Source organism: Haliotis cracherodii, unplaced genomic scaffold (assembly GCF_022045235.1).
Source record: "Haliotis cracherodii isolate W230 unplaced genomic scaffold, xgHalCrac1.p SCAF_7, whole genome shotgun sequence".
Lineage (NCBI taxonomy): Eukaryota > Metazoa > Mollusca > Gastropoda > Lepetellida > Haliotidae > Haliotis > Haliotis cracherodii.
Genome location: NW_027266330.1, coordinates 28,597,465 through 28,623,538, shown reverse-complemented (window position 1 = coordinate 28,623,538; position 26,074 = coordinate 28,597,465). Strand labels below are relative to the sequence as shown.

Here is a 26,074-nt window from a genome sequence, read left to right as displayed (position 1 = left end):
TTTTAAAAAAAAAAATCCGAAATATTTAGGCTCACAGTATTAATTTTTTTTAAATATATCTGTTTTTCGTGCTGTAGCTAAAAAATATCAAGTTTCCGTACATAATCCAAGGTCCCTTACCCCAAAATAAACCCAGGTAACCCCCGTGCAGTTTATATGAACTCATGCAATCTGTTTTGAATTTGAATGGTGGAGTTCGTGCGACCTGTGGTGTTTGGTTCGTGGAACTCAAGTCTTTGCCTGTGTTCAACGCGATAGTACGTTTATGGCCCGATAGAGCACTGCACTCGTCCTCGTTCTGTTACACAGGGACCTTACAGATTAGCAACTTCCTTGTGTAAAGAATGCGTGGACTTTCATGGCGTGGAAGGGAGGTTAATCGCAACAAATGCACCGTATTGAAAGTATTTTTGGCAGGAACTGATAACAAAATGTGCACTTATCAAATCTTCTTTTGTGAACTTTATACAACTAAATATAACCTAGAAAATCGATCCCCCCCCTCTTTAGGGGGGGGGGGGGGGGGTAGGGGGGACTCTCACCCACGCACGCAGTTACTGTTACCTGCGTTTCCTCACCTGTGAAGAAAGGTCAAGGTCGCAATGTGAGATGATGTTAATATTTACATATTGACGTTTTTACTTCTGCGTCTCGTGGTATCGGTGTAAGCAGTGAGACACACCTCCGTGTAATTTCAATATCATGTTCAAACTTTATGAATTCATGCAGCCCAGACGTTGGCCTATTGACCCTGGGTCGGGTGAAGATCCGGGTTAGAATTGTCCTCAACAACACATCCTTGTCGTAAGAGGCGACTAACGTAATGTCACCCTCGCTTGTGTAAGTTACCATCTCGGCGATTCATTGTGTGCAATCAGACAGGAAATAAACACGCTGAATGTGTTGGTCTCAAATACCCCAAAACAAAAGGTGTCACCTTTTTCCCGGTCCAGCGGGTAAGCGTACGACACCCAGCAACCAATGCTTGAAAGTGAGTGAATACCGTTTTACGCCGCTATTCCAGCACTATCACGACATGGAACTCCTGAAATGGGCTTCACACATTGTACCTATGAGAGGAATCGATCTCGAACCTTCGGCGGACCCGTGAAGATTCAGGGGTAGAATAGGTCTTCAGCAACCCATGCTTGCCGTAAAAGGTGACTCTGTTTGTCGTAAAAGGTGACTAACGGGATCGGGTGGTCAGGCTCACTGACTTGATTGATGCATGTCATCGTATCCCGATTGCGTGGGTCGATGCTCATGATGTCAGTCACTGGATTGGCTGGTCCAGACTCGATTATTTACAGACCGCCGTCATGTAGCTGGAATATTGCTGAGTGTGGCGTTAAACAACAAACAATAACAAGAAGCATTCAGACAAATGCTTTTGAGATATGTGTTAAGGGGGGGGGGGGGGGGGCAACATCAAAAGGCATCACTGTCCAGGAACATAAAAACAATAAACAACAAAAACACAACGAGCGGAATATCTGCTCTGACAACACAAACACAACGATGAGCGGAGTTTCCAGCTCAGGCATACACGAGGTGAACGGAATTGTAGGCCAACCTCGGGGCGTTTCCTGCAATCGGTACATCCTACTCGCGGCCATCGGTACACCACACCAGCACTCGGAAAACAAAGCTGACTAACAGTTGTTGTTGCAAAGTTTAGATGTTTAAGAGGTCGCCCCTCGACTCTGTCATGTAGGCTGACCAGTCTCTCTTTGGGAGTTATGTGTTTCAGTAGGGTACACATATCTGTATTGGCATTGATAACAGTTCTGCTTTTGTATTAATCAAATTTCTATTTCGTGTTGGTACGTTTTCAGTTTTGATTTGTAGAAATTGAAATAGAAATTTCTCTGCCCGTTCTACTTATTTACGTTCGAGTAGATGAATATATCTCAGAAACAGAGTTAGTTTGGCCTTCACTCTTGCATCTCTTGGCTTTTGAAGATGTATCACAACAAATAGCGGATCTATCTGCAATTCTTGTTTTTTTTGGAGCTGACCTGGGACTTGGTCTTGACATTCCAGTAACACGTGAGCAATGGGTTCAGGTTGATTGCAAGATGGGGCATACCTTGTCACAGCGCTTTTTATGACCGAGTCTGAGGCGTGAGATGGCTACTTCAACTTTTCCTTTATTTTAGTATGAGTTTGGCTTTTAGTGGAGTTTTGGTTGGAGTCTGTTTCGCCATCTGCCGATCATACTTGCGTCCCATTGGACGTGCTAATTAGAGGCTACTGAGGCTTTGATATCGATTTTTATCTCTAGTTTACTAACGGGAATAGACTGTATCTCCGCTTTGTCTAGAGCCAGCTTCGCCAGTGTCTGTTTTTCATTTCCATGAATATCCACGTGAGATGGGATCCAACTCCACCTGTTTTCCTTGGTCTGATAGTTTTGTATATTCCTATAGAATACTATTGGCTGTGTTTGGCCTGGAGTTTGAGTTTCTGTCGCTGATGGCTTGAAGTGCACTTACCGAGTCTGATAGGATGAGTGTCTTTGCTTCCGGATCCGGTAGTTCCGGTATGAGTTTGAGTGCATGAGGAACAATCTCCAATTCAGCCGTGAATACCGACTGACCATCAGGCAGGAGAACCGAATGTGCTTGTGTTTTGGAGCAATGGATATAGATCCCGTACCCTGCCTGACAGTATAAAGGTAACACGTATGGACGACAATGGACAGACGAAGAGACAATGACGTTGCCAAGGGCCCACTTGCACAAAGCGATCTTAGCGCTAACATGATCGTAACTCCCATACTTTAACATAGGCTTAAGATAGTCTTAGCGCTAAGATCGCTTTGTGCAAGCGGGCCCTGGTCATGGTGGGTTGGTTTGATGGTTGTTTTACGCCGCACTCAGCAATATTCCAGCTATATGACGGCGGTCTGTAAATAATCGAGGGTGGACCAGATAATCCAGTGATTGATATCATAAACATCGATCTACGCCATTGGGATCGATGACATGCATCAACCAAGTCAGCGAGCCTGACCACCCGATCCCGTTAGTCGCCTCTTACAACCAATCTCATTAAAATCGAAAACTAGGATCTGATTTTAATGAGATTGCTCTTACGACAAGCATAGTCGCCTTTTACGGCAAGCATGTGTTGATGAAGACCTATTCTACCCCGGGTCTTCACGGGTCAACTGGTTATGGAACTTATGGACTGGACGTGATGACCGACACTACTCAGGGGATAATCGATTAAGGCTATACATGTCTTAATATCAGTAACATAGTAGAACAGGTTTGCTCAGTCAGTGTATAATATGCAACTGTGATGAGGATTAACAATGGGTTTAGTGAGTGAGTATGGTTTTACGCCGCTTTTAGCAATATTCCAGCAATATCACGGCGGGGGACACCAGAAATGGGCTTCACACATTGTACCCATGTCGGGAATCGAACCCGGGTCTTCGGCGTGACGAGCGAACGCTTTAACCACTAGGCTACCCGACCGCCCAACAATGGGTTAAGCGTTATGCAAATAATGGCAAATAAGTGATTAAACAGTACATGTCATGGCTACATAGTAATAAGTCTTTGGAAATAAATGTTCATTCGGACAATGGTTGTCCTAAATCGGTCGCTTTGACATTATTACAAACGTTATGAATACGTTAATTTCAAGAATGTAAATAGTCGCCGAAACATTGCTGTATTTATGTTTGTTTGGTTGTTTTTTGTTTAACGCCGTTCTCAGCAATATTCCAGCTATATGGCGGCGGTCAGTAATTAATCGAGTCTTGACAAGACAATCCAGTGATTGATATCATGAGCATCGATCTGCACAATTGGGATACGATGAAATGCACCAACCAAGACAGCGACCCATATCAAATACATCACTATCGAATGACCGTTTATTGTTTATTTTATCCTTATTATTTGATCCACCGTCAAATATGGGTGTATACTTTCTTTCCCCCGGCATTTTGTTACTCTTGACGATATGGTTTTCAGATCGTGAAGATTAGTAAGAAAATATATAAGAAGCAGAACATTTGGCTTTCTTGTCAAACTGTATAACCGCGCCTCTCATGAAAATATAAATTCTGTCCGGTCTCTCAAAGAGTCTCAAAGAGATAAACATGTTTTTTTTACTAGAAAATACAAATATCAACATGATTTTTCTCAATTTTAACTATGCACGTTTTCTTTGGAACCACGGTAATATCAGTTACACACAATTCCCAATTTAATACACCGTTACATGTTAAATAAAACGCTGAATTTTCTCCTAAGGTCTTTTTAAAATAGTAAAAATGCATTTCTGGGGCGAAATTTAGCGCCTAAGCCACGATCGAAGAAGCACAAGTGTCCCTGTAGGTTTAGCAGCACGCGATGCAATGGAGCTTTATGAAAAGTGGAAAGGGAAGTAACTCTCATTCGGAAGCTTCAATCTTCAATGGCGACCAAAACAAGGGGTGTTGAGTGCAACTGAGGATTTCCACATCATGTCGCAATGACTTGACAGCATGGCAGTGGCAGCGGTTCTTGAATTTAGCGGAAACAAACATTGCTTCCTTACGCCGTCACAAGTTCTTGTGAAAAACGCTGGTGAAAAGGATGAGGTGAACTAAAAGCATTCATGACTTGTCTAATGATTAGACCTGGATAAACGTCTGATAGATCTGAAGTATTTTTCAATCTGGACATTATGCCAACTGGTAGTGGACTAGTGGATGGCGGGACCGCTGGTTCTTTGCAATTTGAAATTTGGGCCCTGAAACTTGTTTTTTATGGAAAATATACATAATATAACGGGTAGAAACTTACATATTTTGTCCACTAGTCATATATGATAACATATAGTAAAACCCTTAAAAATGGCGAATTTCGACTAGTCCTTACGATGTCTTAACTATTGGGCAGTTTAGCAAGGACTACAGGACTAGTGCCAATTTCTAACGCTCATCATTTATATTCATATAGAGGATACCCAATCTCATTAAAATCAGATCTTAGTTCTCGCTATCGCTAAACAAAGATCTGAGGACATCCCATTACGGGTCACGTCAGAACGACCTTTCATCCGACCAATCTGAGCGTCCCTTACCAGATCATGAAAGTGACAGTCAGAGTGTGTTTTCTCATCATGAAACCTCAAAAACGTTAGAACGACAGTTACGGCCCGTACAACTGATTCCGTCAAAATTATCGTCTAACATTTGAATGGAGGAGGTGTTGCACAGTACATGGGAAGTACTGTCATACAATTTCAACCATATATTAGACATTCTGGAATGTTCGTTTGTTCAGTTTTCAAAATTTTAATTGAGAACTGTGCTAACATAAATTTCAAGCGTATTCTGAAATGGAAGTCGCCAGGCTGAAATGAGTACCGTCAAGCTCGACAAAGCTGCTTTCTAATTGGCTGATGTTTCATTTCAGTGGTTGGTAAAAGTTCGCGAAAGGTTGTTCTGACTCGACCCGTAATGGGATGTCCTCAGATCTTTGTTTAGCGATGTTGGGTGTAAGATCTTGGGTTCTTGGGTGTAAAATCTGGCACAGAAAATGCAAAGGTATTTTGGCGAAAGAGGAAGGTTTCCTTTGTTTATCTACTGTTTTTAAAGGTTATTAAATAGTGGGTCACATTATTAAATATGGCATCTTCAAGATACCCTAGAAAATGTTATAATATGATGCTTGTCCATGGGAAAGTATATGGGGCATCAAAAGTTAAAAACATGTTATATGAATGTGGATATGGTTATTTTAAGTTACAGCAACGTCATGACATGTAGGGGGGCACGGGTGGCCCCGTCGTCTAAGGCGCCGCGATTCGCTGTGCAGAGTTGTGTTCCTTGGGCACGCCAGAAACCTATGATTGTGGCTTCGAATCCCGGTTCGCCTCGATTGTGTTTCTAGGTTTATCAGCACCATACCCGTTCTTGTGGGTTTCACCGAAGTGATAAACGTCTGAGACCTGCATCACTTCGGGCTTTCCTCCCACATTAAGCTGACACGCCGTGATATAACTGGAATACTGTTCAACCCAACTCACTCACTCACTCACTCATGACATGTAGACATGCCACAGCATTTGTCACACAGACCTAAAATATATGTACATCCAAAAATGGCATGGTTCCTTGTCCAGACCTAGAAAAGCAAATTAATACACTACATTTAAGACAACTATAATACTAGGACCTTATCTATTAGACAGAGATTTAGTGGTAATTTGAATATGTTTAGAACAGCTCTTTTTCGATTTCGTTGCAGCTCACATGATCTATTTTTGAAACAGGCAGATATGTAGATACTGCAAGAGAACATAGACTTTGTAGGATTTGTAAAACTGATTGTATTGAAGATGAATATCACTTTTCATGTGACGTCCGGTGTATAATAATTTAAGAACAAAATATTAATATACCTATTTCTAACACAAACCAAATGGTAACAGTTTTGTGAATCAATAACATGTGATTGTACAAAAACTATGAGCATGAGGAGAAATCATGCTATGAAGTTAAGATAATGTATGAATTTGTAACACACCCCAGACAATGTACTGTTGGCCTTTGGCCTCATCAGTTCCAAGAATAAAGATTGATTGATCGACTTGAGACTAAAATCTACTGAACAAGACTAATAGCAGACAAGACTTTGATGCAGGCCGGTTAGGTTCAGTGTTCAATGCAGAATTCATGTCCAGAGCTGAGGCCTCAGAAGGAAACTGAAGGAAATGTATGCTGATTTGTGGGAAAGGATTGGTGTGTTGAGAGAGTGGCATTTTGGGCTGGAGTCCCCATGACTACCACCCGGCTGTATGTACATGCATAATACACAGATATACACTTTTTCAGTACACATGCATTATACCGGACACCTCTCTGCCATGTTTGTTTGTTGCTACTAATAAAGCTCTTTTCAACAGCATCATTATTTGAAAAATAGGGCAATAAACCTCAAAGTAAGCAGAAAAATGACCCCGCTTGCATCTGTATGGTTTAATATGATTAAACATTGTACTTGAATGTCAAAGTGATGCATAAACGTCGAAAATTGGACATCAACATGGAAAAAGCACTCAAAAATAGAAGTTCCATAATGGCTTCTTCTTCGTCTTCTTCTTTTATAACAACCATCAAATCTCAACCCTGAGCTTCGCAGAGGTAAACAAGGTGGCCGGAAATTAAGGCACTACATGGGCTTGAACTCAGCAAATATTTCTGATTGGCTGATTAAGTTTGCTGTGTCGGAATGGGGTTTTCATGTTAAACTGCGGCATGGTATCTCAGTGGGCTAGCACTGTAAAATCTGGCAAATGTGATGTTTAACCCCATTTCACCTCACCCAGCACATGATCTGACTTACATGGAGATGGTGTGTCAGTCTAGTTTGTCATGATGTCAGTCCCTGCTTGGTCTTGTTATGATTCTGTCCAAACTGATCAATGGCTGGAATACTGACTTTTTGCATACAGGATGTCTGCTGATCTCGATTCAGAATATTTATCTTTCTCTGAGATAGGTATTTTTAAAATTTAGACAATTTAATCTACATTTACAGTTCTATTGTGCTGAGTACACTTTTAAACTGTCACACCAAATTCAAAGTTTACTTCAGAGGCATATATCACTGATCATCTTTACAGTTTTGCATTAAGTATCATTAATAGTGTCTAACTTCTTAAAATATTTGAACTACACAAGGTTAAAAGATTAATCTGTAAGAAAACATCATGATTTTTGTATGTTTATGTGCAAATGATTTAGCAGATGGTTAAAAATGTGCATATTTCCATATTTCCCTCAATTTCTAACACACACCTACATTCCAATGATGGTGTCATAATTTACAGAATGTTGTGGAACAACTCTCATTCCCTTTTGTCGTAAGCTATACACGATGTGTCATAAAATGGGAATTAATTCACTTTTTGTTTGGTATATTGCTCCATATATTTGACAAGTTGACTTTTTGTCTTATTTTCGGCTTCATTAATACATGAACGGAAGAGATTGCCTTAACAATGTTGTTAAAGGCCTCAGTAAACAAAAACTCATACCAGCAGACAGACATAAAAGTATAGTGTTTGACGCTTGTGTTGTGTTAAGGTGTTTGTGTTCAGTTTAACTATACTGTAGTGTTTGATCCTAGTGTTGTGTTTAACTCTACCATAGTGTTTGGTCCTAGTGTTGTATTTAACTCTACTGTAGTGTTTGGTCCTAGTGTTGTATTTAACTCTACATTAGTGTTTGATCCTAGTGTTGTGTTTGACTCTACCATAGTGTTTGATCCTAGTGTTGTGTTTGACTATACTGTAGTGTTTGGTCCTAGTGTTGTGTTTAACTCTACTGTAGTGTTTGGTCCTAGTGTTGTATTTAACTCTACATTAGTGTTTGATCCTAGTGTTGTGTTTGACTCTTCTGTTTTGTTTGATTCTAGTTATGTTTGACTATTTTGTAGTGTTTGATCCTAGTGTTGTGTTTGACTATACTGTAGTGTTTGATCTGAATGTTGTGTTTGACTCTACTGTAGTGTTTGATTCTAGTGTTGTGTTTGATTCTTCTGTTTTTTTTATTCTAATGTTGTTTCAATCTTTGACTTTACTGTTTTGACTTTTCAGGTGAAAGTGTACGAGTTGAAGTTTGGTCACAGTGGCCATGTGTACCTGAGCGTGTCAAGGGAGACAAGTGCTGCACTGCCTGGTGATGTGGTGGAGCTCAATGGCTTGTACGCCAACAAACTGGGCCTCAAGAGTGGGGAGGAGGTAGGCCATATATAGGTTTTCAAGCAAGTGTTTTATCATAGACTTTTATGGTAACAATATGTTAAAAAAAATAATTAATTAAATCAAAACAGTAAATTCATGTACCTGTATGTAACACACTGTATGTAACACTGTAAGTAACACACTGTATGTAACACACTGTATGTAACACACTGTATGTAACACACTGTAAGTAACACACTGTATGTAACACACTGTATGTAACACACTGTATGTAACACACTGTAAGTAACACACTGTATGTAACACACTGTAAGTAACACACTGTAAGTAACACACTGTATGTAACACACTGTATGTAACACACTGTATGTAACACACTGTAAGTAACACACTGTATGTAACACACTGTAAGTAACACACTGTAAGTAACACACTGTATGTAACACACTGTATGTAACACACTGTATGTAACACACTGTAAGTAACACACTGTATGTAACACACTGTAAGTAACACACTGTATGTAACACACTGTATGTAACACACTGTAAGTAACACACTGTATGTAACACACTGTATGTAACACACTGTATGTAACACACTGTAAGTAACACACTGTATGTAACACACTGTATGTAACACACTGTAAGTAACACACTGTATGTAACACACTGTATGTAACACACTGTAAGTAACACACTGTATGTAACACACTGTATGTAACACACTGTATGTAACACACTGTAAGTAACACACTGTATGTAACACACTGTAAGTAACACACTGTAAGTAACACACTGTATGTAACACACTGTATGTAACACACTGTATGTAACACACTGTAAGTAACACACTGTATGTAACACACTGTAAGTAACACACTGTAAGTAACACACTGTATGTAACACACTGTAAGTAACACACTGTATGTAACACACTGTATGTAACACACTGTAAGTAACACACTGTAAGTAACACACTGTAAGTAACACACTGTATGTAACACACTGTATGTAACACACTGTAAGTAACACACTGTAAGTAACACACTGTAAGTAACACACTGTATGTAACACACTGTATGTAACACACTGTATGCAACACACTGGCACAGTTTCTTCTTTTTGATCCTCCAAAAAGCATGACAAGGTGTTGCCCAGATTCACTCACTTTTGTTTGTTTGTTTGTTTGTTTGTTTGTTTGTTTGTTTTCTTAACGCCACACTCAGCTATATTCCGGCTACATGACGGCAGACTGTAAATATAGAGTCTGGACGAGACAGTCCAGTGATTGACATCATGAACATCGATCCACACAATCAGGATACAATGACATGCATCAACCATGCCAGCGAAAAGGCCCAGGAGTTAAACATCTAATGTAGTGTCTCAAAGGCTGAGCCGAGGGGAGTCACCCCAACACAACCGGACATATCGATGGTGTGTGCAAGACAAGGGTTACCTTGTTCCCGAGGCAAGGGAGTTAAATGAGTATAAAAGTCCAGTTTCCACCCTTCCACTATCCTCAGAGTTTCGTGCCTTGATTGTAGCGCCACCAGTGGCTGTTACGGGTTATGTCCTTTCTATGTCCCTCCTGTTGACCAATCAGGTTCCACCTCTCGTATCACTTGCATTTGCTTCCAACAAAATGGCAGCACCCAGTGAAGATGATCTTATCAAAAATCAAGATCTGTATTGTAATAAAACAGGTCTTACCTGGCGAAGTGCACCAAATTAATTGACCACCTTCATAAGAAACATAAAAAGATTTGGAAAATGTCTGTCAACCGCAAGTTGATGGTACACATGTTTTGCAAATCCTGCAATCGACTGATATCTGCAAATTTACGAGCCATATGTCGATTACATTATTGATTTTGATTGGACTATGCAAGAACTCATTAGTCCAGCCAAAACATAACTCAAACTTCCAGCCTAGTTCCACAAGGGTGGACACTGGACTTATGTGGACTGGGCTACCTCATATGAGGTTTACTCACACATGACATGATGGTCCAAACATACAAGGGAGGCAACTCTTGTTGTCCTAATACTGGCAGTACTCATATGGCGGTAGAGCTGTCTACAGTTACATACCATCAGGTTGTTGGTTGGTTGGTTGGTTGGTTAGTTTAACGCCGCACTCAGCAGTATTCCAACTATATGATGGCGGTCTGTAAATAATCGAGTCTCGACCAGACAATCCAGTGATGAATCATGAGCATCGATCCACGCAATTGGGATCGATGACATGCATCAACCGAGTCGGCAAGACTGACCACCCGATCCCGTTAGTCGCATTTTACGACAACCATAGTCGCCTTTTATGGCAAGCATGGGTTGCTGAAGACCTATTCTACCCCGGATCTTCATGGGTCTACCATCAGGTAAATCTGCAGTTTGCAATGAGGAATGGAAGTCAGGGTAGGTACATGTGTTTAGCTGTCAGACAAGTATCGGTATGTATTGTCTCATGTTGCAGGTGATCCTGAAGGCACTGAGGAACCCTGGGACAGCTCGTCGTGTGTCAGTCGAGCCACAGTCCGTGGATGATTGGGAGATCCTGGTAACTATCTTATTATTTGTGCACACTGACCTGGGAAAGTACTTAATTTTTATTAAGTACTAAACATGAGTACTTGACATTAAGGAATAGTGAGTGAGTGAGTTGGGTTTAACACCGCTTTTAACGTTATTGCAGTTATATCATGGTGTGTCAGCTTAATGTGAGAGGAAAGCCCGAAGTGATGCAGGTCTCAGATGTTTACCACTCCGGTGAGCGGGCACGGGTATGGTGCTGACAAACCTAGAAACATAATCGGAGCTGATGAATAGATGGTTTGTTTTCCTAGAAAAGTACCAGTATTCAAATTTGACGCATTGATGTATATAATATAAGGGTAACGCTATTTTTCAGGGCATTATCATTTGCAGAAGCCTGAGGTCTTCCATTTAACCAAGGCCGCTGCAAATGATAATACCCTGAAAAATAGCGTTACCATTATTATAGCTAAAATGGATAGAATTTATTATCGAATAAAATAAACAACAATATCGGTTTTGAAACATAATCGGCAATCAACACGAATGTCACTGACCCACTGTTACAAATATGGAAACGTCATAGAACAAACCTGATGACGTCACTATTGAACGTGACGTCACCTATGCCTACCCTATGACATCACCTAACAACGGGCGTGATAATGGCCCGTCGTCAAGCAATATGAGGGCATTATCAAGTTACAGTGGCCCGCTCATTTCTGATAACAGGCGGGCGGTTTAATGATAATTCTATCCATTTTAGCTATAATATATACAGTAAACTACATTTATTACGAAGACGCTTATAATGAACTGACGGATATAATGATCAGTTGTTTATGTCCCGGCCATTTGATGTATATGTAGCGGCCATAAAATTTCCGAGTCCCGTGATGGGATTCGAACCACGGACCTTCTGATCCGAGGTCGCCTTGTCAACATAACCAAAGAGGTTAACCCCGTCAGCAAGCTGACAAGGTAAGGATGTCATCTGTGGGATGACTCCACGCCCTGCTACATATGTATGCTGTAAATATTCAATTCATTGTTGGGTTGAATATAAACCTTGTTTCCTGACAAATTCATTGTTATATTATGTTTGACTGTAGTGTTGTATCATTTGACTTTATTGTTGAAATATGTTTGACGCTAGTGTTGTGATATGTTTGACTTTAGTGTTGTGTTGTCATTGACATTTGTGCTGTATTTGACTCAAGCATTGTGTTGTGTTTGACTGTAGTGTTGTCACTGACCCCAGCGTTGTGTTTGACGCTAGTATATTGTTTAATGTTTGATGTCTCATATCGTGTTTGGCCCTGGAATTGGGTTTAACTTTTCTGTTGTGTTTGACTCATGGTTGTATTTGACCTAAGTGTTATGTTTGACCAGGGAGTAGTTTTTGTCTTTTGAGTCTTGTTTGACCCGAGAGTAATGTTTGACTCTAGTGCTGTGTTTGACCCTAGTATAGTGTTTGACCCTAATATAGTGTTTGGCCCTAGCATAGTGTTTGACCCTAGTATAGTGTTTGACTCTAGTATAGTGTTTGACCCTAGTATATTGTTTGACTCTAGTATAGTGTTTGACTCTAGTATAGTGTTTGACTCTAGTGTAGTGTTTGACCCTAGTATAGTGTTTGACCCTAGTATAGTGTTTGACTCTAGTATAGTGTTTGACTCTAGTATAGTGTTTGACTCTAGTGTAGTGTTTGACCCTAGTATAGTGTTTGACCCTAGTATAGTGTTTGACCCTAGTATAGTGTTTGACCCTAGTATAGTGACTCCAGTGTTGTGTTACAGGAGCAGCACACAGTGTTTGTGGAGACACACATGCTGGACCAGGTGCGTGTGGTGTGGCCGGGGCAGGTGCTCCCTCTCTGGGTGTCCAAGTCCGTCTGTATTTTCCTCATTGTTGGTAAGTCAGTCAGGCCATTCTTCTACTCCAGGCTTGGGCCTCTGAGCTAGTGGAGCCAAACACTTGGTAGTGTCGGCCTGCTAGTGTCATGTTTGTTGTCAGTCCAGTAGGGTTGGGCGGGTAACTCGGGTACTCGGGTCAGGTGGGTACTGAGCAGGACCCGAGTACCCACAGGACTACCCGAACCCGTGGTTAGTCACATGATATATTGTTTAATGACAAAAGTCATGTAAAACTCAATGGTCACACTACAAATCACTAATGTTCCCATTTCTTTCTGACAATGCTCCCATTCCTTCTGACTTTGATATGTTTGAATAAAGATAAAACTTCATGCTGTGAACATCAGTGTATGCATGACCAGATCGTTTTATACGTGTATCTAAATACATTTTGCTAGGGCTACTTTTCCCAATCGAACAGTTTGCACCTATCTCATGAGACCTACAGCGGGCACCCAGGTGAGGTCGGGTAATAGCAGGGTGGATCCCTGGGTAGTAAATTTTGACTTGCCCCAGTCATACATACATGCTGTAAGCTCTTTGCCTAGCTAAAATCTAGTGTGATCATGTGTAATTACAAAATCTCCATTGACAGTCTAGGACAGAATAGTTTCACAGCACGCCATGAGAGTCTTTAGAGCTAAGTACAATGATGAACAAACGATTGCTCAGGGATTGCTTCAGACGAGTGCAATAGGACATTTTTGATGGGACATTTTTTTATATCTTTACCAAATTTGAAAAATGTCTTTGTCACCCTACTCCAGTTTAGGTAGATTGATGCTCGTACTATCAACCACTGGTTTTTCTGGCCCAGATTTGGTCCCTGACACCCAGATCCGGGGTAGAATAGGTCTTCTGGAACCCATGCTTGCCGTAAAAGGCGACTATGCTTGTGGTAAGAGGCAACTAACGGGATCGGGTGGTCAGACTCGCTGATTTGGCTGATGCAGGTCATTGATCCCAATTGCATGGATCGGTGCTCATGATATCAATCACTGGATTGTCTGGTCCAGACTCGATTACTTACAGACCGCCGTCATATAGCTGGAGTGCGGTGTAAAACAACAAACCAACCAACCAACCCTGACACCCACTATGATACAGTTGTAATACTGCTGACCAGAGCCTAAAATATGCAAAGTAAACATCACCTTTCCCCAATTAGTTTTTAGTTGCTTGCATATGATTTTGAAAATGTCCTTACAAAATGTGGCGAAGTGCTTGCAGTGCTTTATAAGACCATCTTCTGGAGGCAAGAGAGTTAACTGACTTTAAAAGTCCAGTTTCCACCCTTGCCTAACTAGGCAGGAATAACTGGGCTCGATCGTAGCGCCACCAGTGGCTATTACCAATTACATCCCTGTTAAGCCTTTCCTATGGACCAATCAGATTCAATCACTTGCGTTTGCTTCACACAAAATGGTGGCGCCCAGTCAGGACTATCTGATCAATATTGATCTATATTGTGATAAAACATGTCTTACATCGCGAAATGCATCAAATCACGTAAGTACCTTGATTAAAAACATGAAAAGATTTGGGAAATATCTGCTGAGAACGAGTTGACGGTGCACATGCTTTGCAAATCCTGCAATCCATCGAAATCTGCATGACAGTTTACGAACTGGATTTCGATTTCGGTGCACGATGTTGATTGGACTATGCATAGGCTCGTTAGTCCAGCCAAAATATAACTCCATAATACCAGCCTAGTTCGGCAAGGGTGGAAACTGGACTTTTATAGTCTGTTAACTCTCTTGCCTCGGGAAGATGTATAAGACATGCTGGTCAGACTCAGTGGCTTGGTTCATTGCTCCTACAGTTCGAAACGTGGTCACAATATAAATCACTGGTTTGTCTGGTCCAGGCTTGATTATTTACAGGTTGCTGTGATATAGCTAGAATACTGTAAATCTTAAAATTAATGCATCTCCAAATTAATGCGACTGCTGACCCCTAGCCAAAAATGTGACTCACTATCAATGCGACTCCCCCCACCCCATGCCAAGTGGAATGATGCATATCCTTACCTTAATCCAATCAAACAGCTAATGCAAAAGAAGACCACTCACATTTTTCGCATGTAATTCACACTCTCGTTATTTCAAGATTTACAGTATTACTAAATGCAGCATTAAACAAACAAAAAATGGAAACAAAATAAACCAAAACGTCACGTTCTGTTTCCAGTGAGCGTGGACCCATCCTCATCTTACGCGGTGCTAGACAATGCCACTGAGGTTATTGTGGCCCCCAAGATCAGGAACCATGCTGCAGATGCCCGGAGGTCATCCCAGGAAAGGAAAAAATCTGGTCCAGTGGATGGCAAAAGACCAGAAACATCTCTCCGACAGAGGAAAAGTAAGAGTGACCCCTACCCGGGCATGTATGCCGGCAACACCCAGGCCAACCTGAAGGAACCGGTGAGGAAGATGTCTCTAGCCAACGAAACCGAGAGACGCGGACCCAGACGTCTCATTAAACGTCAGTCGTCTATGATGGAGCATTTCTGGGCATATATGTATTCGTGGTTACCGATCAGTGACTATTACACGTCCGACAAGGAGACGGAGAAAACGTCGTTCGAGATAGAGGAGAAGGAAACGTTCGTCTTACAACGACACAATTTTGTGTTCCGGACTCAGGCAATGAAGTTTTTGTGCAATCCGGAAGAGTTGCTGAAGACCTCAGTGCTACAGAACATGCCAAAGTCTTTGTCCAGAGCCAAGGCTCGTAAGAAACACCAGATGAAGAATGTACCATCAACTCTGGATCCAGAATTCCTGCCGGACAACCAGACCACAGGCAAGGAACAAAGTTCAGCCACCCCAGAACTGTTTCAACCGTCGATGGTGTTTGTTAAAGTTGATGATGTTTTAAAACAAACTGAGACTAACTTTGTGCAGGCCAATCTTCCCCGAGTCTTCTATGCACAACTGAGGAAGCTTTCTTCTCCCCAAGAAACGGGTACGGAGGATAAAAAGAAATCGGACGTGAAACGGACAATGTCTGCTGGAGGTGCTGATAAGAAAGGTGCCAAGCCTCCTGTCAAGAGGGCCCCTGAAACGCCGGAAAGTGATGGGGAGGAGGATGTCTGTGCAATCGTTCGTGTTGTGACCATTGAGAGACAAGGATCGCTGTGTGACAGTCGCTGGACAAACTGTGTTGAGAGACTGCTCCAGGAGCAGCCATTTCTCAGTGGGCATGTCATAGTCCCCGACCTTTTGAGACGGCAGATGAAACTGGATGTAACTGGACGAGTCTGGTTGCAGACAGTCCAGTCCGAGCCGGTTACAGTGAGGAAGCTACAGCTTTTCCCACTGTCTGTTGTGGTAAGATGTTCTGTGTTCGTGTTGCAACAACAATTTGCCAGAGTGTGATGAAAAATAAGAAATTGTCAACCATTAAATACATTGTTTCAAGGTGGTTTTTTTTGTAGTTAGGCTATCTGGTTTTTGGCGCTGTAGCTGAAAAATATCTAGTCTCCTTAAAAAATCCCCTCAAAAGCATGTGGCTTATCAAACCACCCCCTTTTCCCGTTTTAGCCCCGTCGTGTCAGCCCACATATGATTGTGCTGGCGTTCAAGACGTGGGTGCGACACTGTACAGATGAGGAACACTCGCTGGTTGTGTTCCAGGGCATCATGGTCAAGTTCATGATTTATGCAGGTAGGTGACCAAGTTCATGATTTATGCAGGTAAGTCATCCAGTTCATGATTTATGCAGGTAGTTGATCCAGTTCATGATTTATGCATGTAGTTGATCCAGTTCATGATTCATGCAGGTAGGTGATCCAGTTCATGATTTATGCAGGTAGTTGATCCAGTTCATGATTTATGCAGGTAGTTGATCCAGTTCATGATTAATGCAGGTAGGTGATCCAGTTCATGATCCAGTTCATGATTAATGCAGGTAGGTGATCCAGTTCATGATTTATGCAAGTAGTTGATCCAGTTCATGATTTATGCAGGTAGTTGATCCAGTTCATGATTTATGCAGGTAGTTGATCCAGTTCATGATTTATGCAGGTAGTTGATCCAGTTCATAATTTATGCAGGTAGTTGATCCAGTTCATGATTTATGCAGGTAGGTGATCCCAGTTCATGATTTATGCAGGTAGGTGACCAACTTCATGATTTATGCAGGTAGTTGATCCCAGTTCATGATTTATGCAGGTTGGTGACCAAGTTCATGATTTATGCAGGTAGTTGATCCCAGTTCATAATTTATGCGGGTAGGTAACCAAGTTCATGATTTATGCAGGTAGGTTACCAAGTTCATGATATACGCAGGTAAGTAAACCCAGCTTAATTAATGCAAGGCAAGTATTAAGTTACTGATTTATTCTGGCAATATGTCAAGATAATGATTTATGCTGTGAAGTTGACAAGTTCATGAATTAAGCAGGTAAGACTTCAATTTGAAGGTAAGATTTGTAGCCATGATTGTTATGATTATAGTTATTTACCCACCTTTGTTGCCTATCTGAGGATTGTAAACATTTTTGAGTTGTGGAAACTATTGAATGGCATAAAACAATCTACTTTACCTTCATCTCGACCCGTAAAGATCCGGGGTAGAATAGGTCTTCAGCAACCCATTCTTGGCGTGAAAAGTGACTATGCTAGTTGTAAGAGGTGACTGATGGGATCGGGTGGTCAGGCTTCTGACTTGTTTGATGAATGTCATCGTATCCCAATTGCGTGGATCGATGATCATGATATTAATCACTGGATTGTCTGGTCCAGACTCGATTTTTACAGACCGCCATCATATAGCTGGAATATTGCTGAGTTCTGCGTTAAACAACAAACAAACAGATAAAACACCTTCATCTCACAAAGCCTGTGTCCATCTTGCAGGCCTTCACCTTGAGGCACAGTTGACCTTCACCCCTGTTGAGAATGATGGCCGACAGCAGTACATGTTCCTCCACTCCGAGAACATTGACGACATGGTGATCGGGGTGCAGAAGGATGTTCCCAAAGACGACACCATCATCAGCCCCTTCCTGCCCTTCCGATTTGTGTCGGACTTTGACCCCATGGTCCCGGTCATACAACTGAGACATCTGGGGTGGGTACATCACATCGCATGCTACGACAGCACATCGCTCCGGGTTTTATTGGATGAATATTGCGTGGTATTGTTGCATACAAATTGTGAACGGATTCAAATAATTTACATTGTGAGTCCTAGGTGAAGCATTTTTTAAACGTAATATTGAAAACATTTAATGTAGGTGGTAGATGATTTTTTTATTTCCTCCAATGGCAGCCTAGTGGTTAAAGCGTTTGCTCGTGATGCCATAGACCCGGGTTTAATTTCCCATGTGTACATTGTGTGAGTGAGTTTGGTTTTGTGCCGCTTTTAGCAATATTCCAGCAATATCACGGCGGGGGACACCAGAAATGGTCTTCGCACATTTTACCCATGTCGTGAATCGAACCCGGGTCTATGGTGTGACGAGCGAACGCTTTAACCACTAGGCTACCCGACCGCCCCTTCAATGTGTGAAGCCCTCTTGTGTTCCCCTACTGATATATTGCTGGAAAATTGCTCAAAGCAGCATAAAACTATTCTCCCTCACTCACCCATCTCATCCTATATGTCGTGCCCTCTGCACCACCAGGTCCTCTCATAGTGGGGACCTCATCAGTATGCTAATGTCAGGGATTTACCTGAGATTTATTTTGGAGGTCCACAGGGACTACAACCTTTAGTTTAGTGGAGCAGCAAAGTGTCACTAAAGGACCGGATTGTTCATATTGAGTTAGAATCATGAACTTGGTACAGTAAAACCTGGTGATTAGTTTTGGCTCTAGGACTATGCAAAATGGCACCATTTACAATATGGCCTGAAGTTCTGCCTGTTCCTTGGTAGTGTCCATGGAGGGTGCAAATGAAGTTATTATCCAGAAGAACTGACAATTTTTGTTAGTATGGAACCCCAATAGTATTGTGAGGTGAGGTGAGGTGAAATGGGGTTTAACGTCGCGTCCAAGATTATTGCACATAGCGACGTGCATGCACGTGTATGTGTGTGTGTGTGGCTGCTTGTACTAGTCCGGACTGATGCCGATTTATAGTGCTAGCTCACTGAGATACCATGCCGCAGTTTAACATGAATACCCCACTCAGACACAGTATACTGACTACGAGCCGAGCAGTACTTGTTTTAGCCCCTTAATGCCGAACGCAAGACAGGGTAACAACAAGTACCATCTTTTAACGTCTTTTGGTATGACGCGGCTGGGGATCGAACCCCGGACCTTCCGCTCTCCGGGCAGACGGTCTACCTTTAGACCACGGAGGCGGTCCAATAGTATTGTGATGTGAGTAAATATGTTGAAAAGTGCAAAACAAATGGTTTAAGTGCTAATTTTAAGTTCCAAATGAGCGAAAAGAAAAGAAATTAACATTTTATCTGGGTTGATTGCAGGATTTGCAGAGCATGTGTACTGTCAACACAGTACACAGACTTTTTCTCAAATGTTTTCATGTTTTTTATAAAGATATTGATTATCGATTAGTCTATCTGGACTGGGCGCAGCCATATTGTGGAATCTGATTGGTCAATAGGAGGGACATAGGAGGGACATGAACCTTAATAGCCACCGATGGCGCTTAGATTGAGCCACGAAATTTCCACCTATTTAGGCAAGGGTCGAAACTGGACTTTTATGTATAGAATAAAACACGTCCGAGGGTTGTTATGTTATTTTAAACCCGCATTTTCCGAGGGAAAGGGGTTTAAATATCACTAACGATCCGAGGGGAAGTGTTTTATCTAACTTATGAACCGAAAAAAGAAACTTAAAACAACATTTATCAACATTTTTATGTTTCGAACATACTTTCCATGAACATTAGGAAACGGGCGTAAAATATCTGTTGCTGCAGTATGGATCTTGAAAAGGACATCCTTAAAACACTGTGATTTATCAACGCCTCTGTAGCCTTGTGGTACACTCACTGGGCTACAGATAAGAAGGTTGCGTGTTCGATCCTCGGGAATAGAAAGAAAATATTTGTCATTTGATTTTACATTTCATTACATGTTACAATCTGAACCGAAGTTGTATCAGTAAAATACCCAGGACATTATATAAAATCCATCGGATTTTATAACACATTATATAGCAAATATGACTTGAATATCCTATAAAATCCCGGGGATATTATATAAAATCCCAGGGACATCACAGCGTCCCTGTTTATGAGATTTAACCCAACCAGAGAACAATAGGATGACGTCACTGGAGGTTTATAAAGTCAGTTAACTCCCTTGCCTCAGGAAGATGGAAAAATCTAGGACAGGTGGAACAATAGTCAACTGTATGTCGCTTAGATAATATCTGGAGAGATTTTCAGTCCCTGTTATTACTGTTGTATTTGGTGTTTAGTGGAATCGACAAACTGGCGGAGCAGGCGTTGTACCACCTGGAGGCTTGTCTGGGTGCCAGGAAGCTGTCCAAGACCATGTTCTCCAGCAGCCCTGGGCTTCATAATGGCATCCTGCTGATCACTGGGCCAAAGGGATCGGGGAAGACTTCCTTCGGGAAGGCCCTCTGTAGGCAGTTAGCCGAACTACCTGTGATGGCACAGACTGCCGTCATTGACTGTAAGCCTCTCAGAGGTAAGTCTTGTTCGAAGACTCTGGATCCCTGATGTTCCGGGGTAGAACAGGTCTTCAGCAACCCATGCTTGCTGTAAAAGGTCCAGATACCTTTTGGAAACCTCCCGGATTGCTTCAGCAATCTTCAAATATTTTTTGGGGACGGTTTCCGGAAGGCATGCGGGCCAGATTGAAAGTGGGAAGGTTACCAACACTTTTTTTACTGTATCTCTCCCTATGCTGCGACCTGTGAAGATCCGGGGTAGAATAGGTCTTCAGGAACCCATGCTTGCCGTAAAAGGCGACTATGCTTGTCCTAAGAGGTGACTAACGGGATCGGATGGTCAGGCTCGCTGACTTGGTTGATGCATGTCATCGTATCCCAACTGCGTGGATCGATGCTCATGACATCTATCACTGGATTGTCTGGTCCAGACTCGATTATTTACAGACCGCCGTCATATAGCTGGAATACTGCTGAGTGCGGCGTTAAACAACAAACAAACAAATCTGAAGAGTCTGTGGTGGTTCTGGGGCATATTGAGGTATAATCTATGTGAAGTGTTTTCTTGATTTTTGACATGCTAATTATTCAGGTCCATCTTTGGGATTTTGGGTCAGATTTGATCCCAGGAACCTGTGCTGGTCATAAGAGGCGACTAAATGGATCGAGTGGTCAGGCTCTTCGGCTGTGTGTCTTCATTCCAAGACAGTGTAGATCGTTGCTCAAAATATCGATCACTGGATTGTCTGGTCCAGACCCGGGTTCTATTCCCGACATGGGTACAATGTGTGAAGCCCATTTCCGGTGTCCCTTGCCATGATATTCCTGGAATATTGCCAGAAGTGAGAAAAACTTAGTCGCTCAGACATATGTGGTCTTTAAGACGTTTATAAGTTTTAGTATCCATCTCTTATCCATCTCTTTGGAGTTGATATAGTAAGACTTAACCCCTCTTGTCATCAGGTAAGCGTGTTGAGAACATGCAGAAAGTGCTGGAGAACCTGTTTGATGAGGCAGCATGGCGGCAGCCGGCAGTCATCTTCCTCGACGACCTGGACGTCATCGCAGGGGCTGCTTCTGGTCCGGAAGCTGAGATGTCCGGGGAAGCTCTGTATGCTGCTAAAGTGGCTGAGAGTAAGTCATCATCAGACATTGTTATGATTGATATCCAAGCATTTTGGGAGATTCATCTTGTTAAGTTTCTGGCATTCATTCTCAAATTATGGACACAGATAATCTCTCCTTAGTGTCTTTCGATGTGAAGTATTTTGATAAAGATTTAAAACTCGAAGGCTTGCCAACTGTTGATATATTTGATATCAAAAGGGTGAGATTCTATTTATCATCCAAAATCGTTGTTCCAGCTGTTTTAGTTTGTAAACAGTAATAGCCAGTGTCTTGAGTGTAAAAAGTACAACGGACCAGCTTCAGTAGCAGAGAGATAAGTGATGTCATTTGACTGTGATGTCATGGTAATCTATGACATCACAATGGCCTGCAAATTTTGGTGATGCAATTTTAATGTAGAGGTATTTCCTACTAATTCCAGGAGATACATTGTATATTTATTTATTAGTTGCCATTTATAACCTTTTATTAGAATTTCACTGTCGTGTATGAATAGGCAGACACCTACACGATCAAAAACGTAATCCTTTTGAGTTTAGCAGAATAATACTTTAAACACGTTAAAAGTTGACATGTGTTAATTTAATACCATACAACAGTCTACCTTTAGAATTCAGGCGTATGTTCCACAAAGCTATCGTAACGCTAAGGTTATCGTTACTCACATACTTTAACTGAAACTTATGACTGTCATTGCGCTGCAATACGATCGCCTTGTGGAACAGGACCTGCACCACAAAGTTTACAATCATGTCACAATATTCTATGACGTGATTTGTAGAATTTTGTTGCAAGATCCACAGGCAAAACAATGCCATGTGACGTCAGCCTAGCATAAGCTCCTCTCAGTGATCAATCATCTCCTCACGCAATGCAGTTTAATAACTTAAGAGAGCACTTTCAATGTTCGTTAGTAGAACCTGTTCCCGCCGTACAGGAGCACACGCTTTTACAGCTGTATGTTTATTAAACAGGTGATCAGATACGAGAGCGAGTTCAGTATTTTATTTATTACTTGCTGCCAATAACTTTTTTAAAATTTCACTGTCGTTTGTGAGGAGGCAGACATCAATGCGATCCACAGCATAATTCTATTGAGTTTAACAGAATCATACCTCAAACACGTCAAAAGTTGACACGAATTAATTTAATACCATACAACAGTCTACCTTTAGAATTCCTGAGTCCATTCCTCAAAGCTATCTTAGCGCTAAGGTTATCGTAACTCATAGACTTAGGACTGTTATTGCCTTACGATGGCCTTGTGGATGGGCAATCCACCACAAAACTAAAAATCACATCACAATAATCTATGACATAGTTTGTGGAATTTTGTTGCACAACCCACCGGCGAAAGAATGTCATGTAACATGACATGTAACATGACATTCCTGGGTTGCAACGAGTGTGCATAAGCTCCTCTCAGTGATCTATCATCTCTACAACCAATGTCGTTGAATAAACCGAGGGATGTTGGGAGTTTTCAATATTGATTAGTGAAACTTGTGCCTGCAGTACATACGCACGTGCTTTGGTATTACACAATGTGTGTGACCCGTGAAGATTCCGGGGTAGAATAGGTCTTCAGCAACCCATGCTTGCCGTAAAAGGCGACTATGCTTGTTGTAAAAGGCGACTAACGGGATCGGGTGGTCAGGCTCGCTGACTTGGTTGATGGTTGTCATCGATCCCAATTGCATGGATTGATGCTCATGATATTAATTACTGGATTGTCTGGTCCAGATTCGATTATTTACAGGCCGCCGTCATATAGCTGGAATATTGCTGAGTGCGGCGTAAAACAACAAACCAACCAACAACACAATGTGTAATACAGCTGTTTGTTTATCAAATGGGTGATCTCTTCTTAGACAAGAAATAAAATGAGATATCTTCATCTCACCAACGCGATATTCCCTGTGAAAGCCTCTTTGGGATTATAAGGCTTAAAAAAATAAAATAATTGGTTCTCAGGCAATGACTTTTTAAAATACATGTACTTTTTTCGATGTTTTTTTTTCTTTTTCGCTTGTTGAAACTGGCATGTAACCAAATAAACAGTTGTGTACCTTCAACCTTGGAAAGGGCCTCCCTACATAAATAAGAATACAAACTCCTATTGCTGACATGACCATAACACGAGAGAGCCGCTGTGGCGCCGAAGACCTGGGTTCGATTCCCGACATGGGTACAATGTGTGAAGCCCAGTTCTGGTGTCCCTTGCCGTGATATTGTTGGAATATTGCTAAAAGCAGCGTAAAACCAAACTCACTCCCTCCCTCACCATAACACAACATGCACAGCAAAGCAGTGGAAGTAAAGGGAAGTAACTGCGTGCTAAATTGCATCGCATTGTTTTAAGTCTTAATTTTTTTTAAAAATTTTAAAATGGAAATAAAACAAAACATGTGGGAGACTTTATGATGATGCGGGCGGTGCCTGAGAACCAAGACTTTTATCATTTTAGCCAGAGACAAAGATATACCAATGTTCATCCCACTGAACAGTCAGTGCTCCACAAAACCTGTAGAAGAGGGATCGTAGGTCAGGGGATGCAAGAAAATGATGGGGTCACTCCTTACTTCTGAACAAGTTCCATTCAATATGTAGGTTTGGTGTGACGAGCACGAGCTCTACCTTCGCAGCTCGGCTCTGAAGGTTGTAGCATAAACTGATGTAAGAATGTTGATAAACTGTTTCAGTGATTCAGAGTTTGGTGAAGTTTGAGATCAACAACGACAGCCACATAGCAGTGATTGCCACCAGCCAATCAACTGCTTCCTTACATCCTAGTCTGATGTCGTCGCGAGGAGCCCACTTCATCCAGGAGACGGTCTCAATCAATCCCCCGGACAAGGTACGAGTCGGTAGAATTATCTTGTTGCTACAGGAAATTAGAAATATTTTGGTATTCTAGTTATATTTTGAGTGAATCCATTGCACAATTCCCTCTTTTAAGTTTGCAAATTGATAGACTATTTTGGACTGTGTTTTGTGCAGATCTAACTTTTAACAATGAAATTTGGTACATGTTAACTGCTGATGGGCCCCCATTAGGAGCCAGGTTCAGCAACCCCTGCTTGTTGTAAGAGGTGACCCATCAAACAAACAAAGTTACAAAAAGGCACACACTTTGGCTTCTGATTGGCCATGTGGTTCTCAGTACCACCCAGGTGCTTCTAAATTAACTCTCATATTTAACCGAAGTGTGACTGTTTTCAACGAAGATGAATCAAATGAAGAGCTTTAAATCATGCAATGTGGTGGCATAGGTACCGTATTCGACGTAATAAGCGTCCCGCTCTAATAAGCGCCCACGGCGGTATTTGCTAATATATTGTCAAGTGAACAATCCCAATTAGCACCCCTTCCGATTGATCATGTTCACAAGACTTATTTATTCGCATACAATACGCACTCGTGTGTTATATGCAGGCTTAATTATGGCCAATTAACTTCTAGAAACATATATCTGTCGTACATAAACATTTCAGGCTGTCAGCTTAAACCACGAAATTTATCTTTCATCCCTGTTTTTTTCACGAAAATAATATTCTAATAAGAGTCCCCTATTTCTAATTTTGAGAGCGCCCTGGGTGCTTATTACATTGAATTCGGTATATTTGTTATTGAGTGAGCACAGGAGTTGTTTCATTGAGATTGCTTGCTTACATGCCTCAGATTAAACTAGACTTTAGTCATGTCTGTAATGTAATGACCAGTTGAAAAGACACATTGGAAGACTGACTGACTCTTTGATAGATACAGTCACTAGGTTATCTCTTTAAATCAGACGTTTTAGGCTAAAAAAATTAATAGTCTTGGTCCTTGGGCACCTTCATCATAAAGTCTGCTGCACGTTTTGTTTTTGTTTCCATTTTCATTTTTTAAAAAAAAATTCCTAAGACTTAAAAACAATGCAATCCAATATAGCACACAGTTACTTCCCTTTACATGTGCACTTCTTTACTGCGCATCTCATTTTATGGTCATGGTGGCAATAGATTTGGCCTTAAGCAACTCATGCTTGGCATAAGAGGGGACTATTAACGGTATTGGGTGGTCAGGCTCGCTGATTTTGTTGATGTATATCTCGAGAACCCATGCTTCCTTCATCTAAATTGGGCAGTCAAAGGTCGCTCAGTGTCC

General features: G+C 41.5%; 1 protein-coding gene across 1 annotated transcript in view; it reads left to right on the top strand.

Moving 5' to 3' along the window:
• Window positions 1-4,435: 4,435 nt before the first annotated feature.
• The window catches only part of LOC139447343 (peroxisomal ATPase PEX1-like), a 63,097-nt gene continuing 41,458 nt past the window's right edge, over window positions 4,436-26,074 (top strand). Inside the window, exons 1-10 of the mRNA XM_071228648.1 lie at window positions 4,436-4,600; window positions 8,608-8,751; window positions 11,197-11,280; window positions 13,055-13,169; window positions 15,365-16,506; window positions 16,720-16,843; window positions 18,038-18,251; window positions 20,582-20,814; window positions 21,761-21,931; window positions 24,628-24,782. Of these exons, the coding sequence (XP_071084749.1) occupies window positions 4,505-4,600; window positions 8,608-8,751; window positions 11,197-11,280; window positions 13,055-13,169; window positions 15,365-16,506; window positions 16,720-16,843; window positions 18,038-18,251; window positions 20,582-20,814; window positions 21,761-21,931; window positions 24,628-24,782 (2,478 nt within the window). The 5' untranslated portion in view covers window positions 4,436-4,504. The remainder of the gene's footprint in view (window positions 4,601-8,607; window positions 8,752-11,196; window positions 11,281-13,054; window positions 13,170-15,364; window positions 16,507-16,719; window positions 16,844-18,037; window positions 18,252-20,581; window positions 20,815-21,760; window positions 21,932-24,627; window positions 24,783-26,074) is intronic.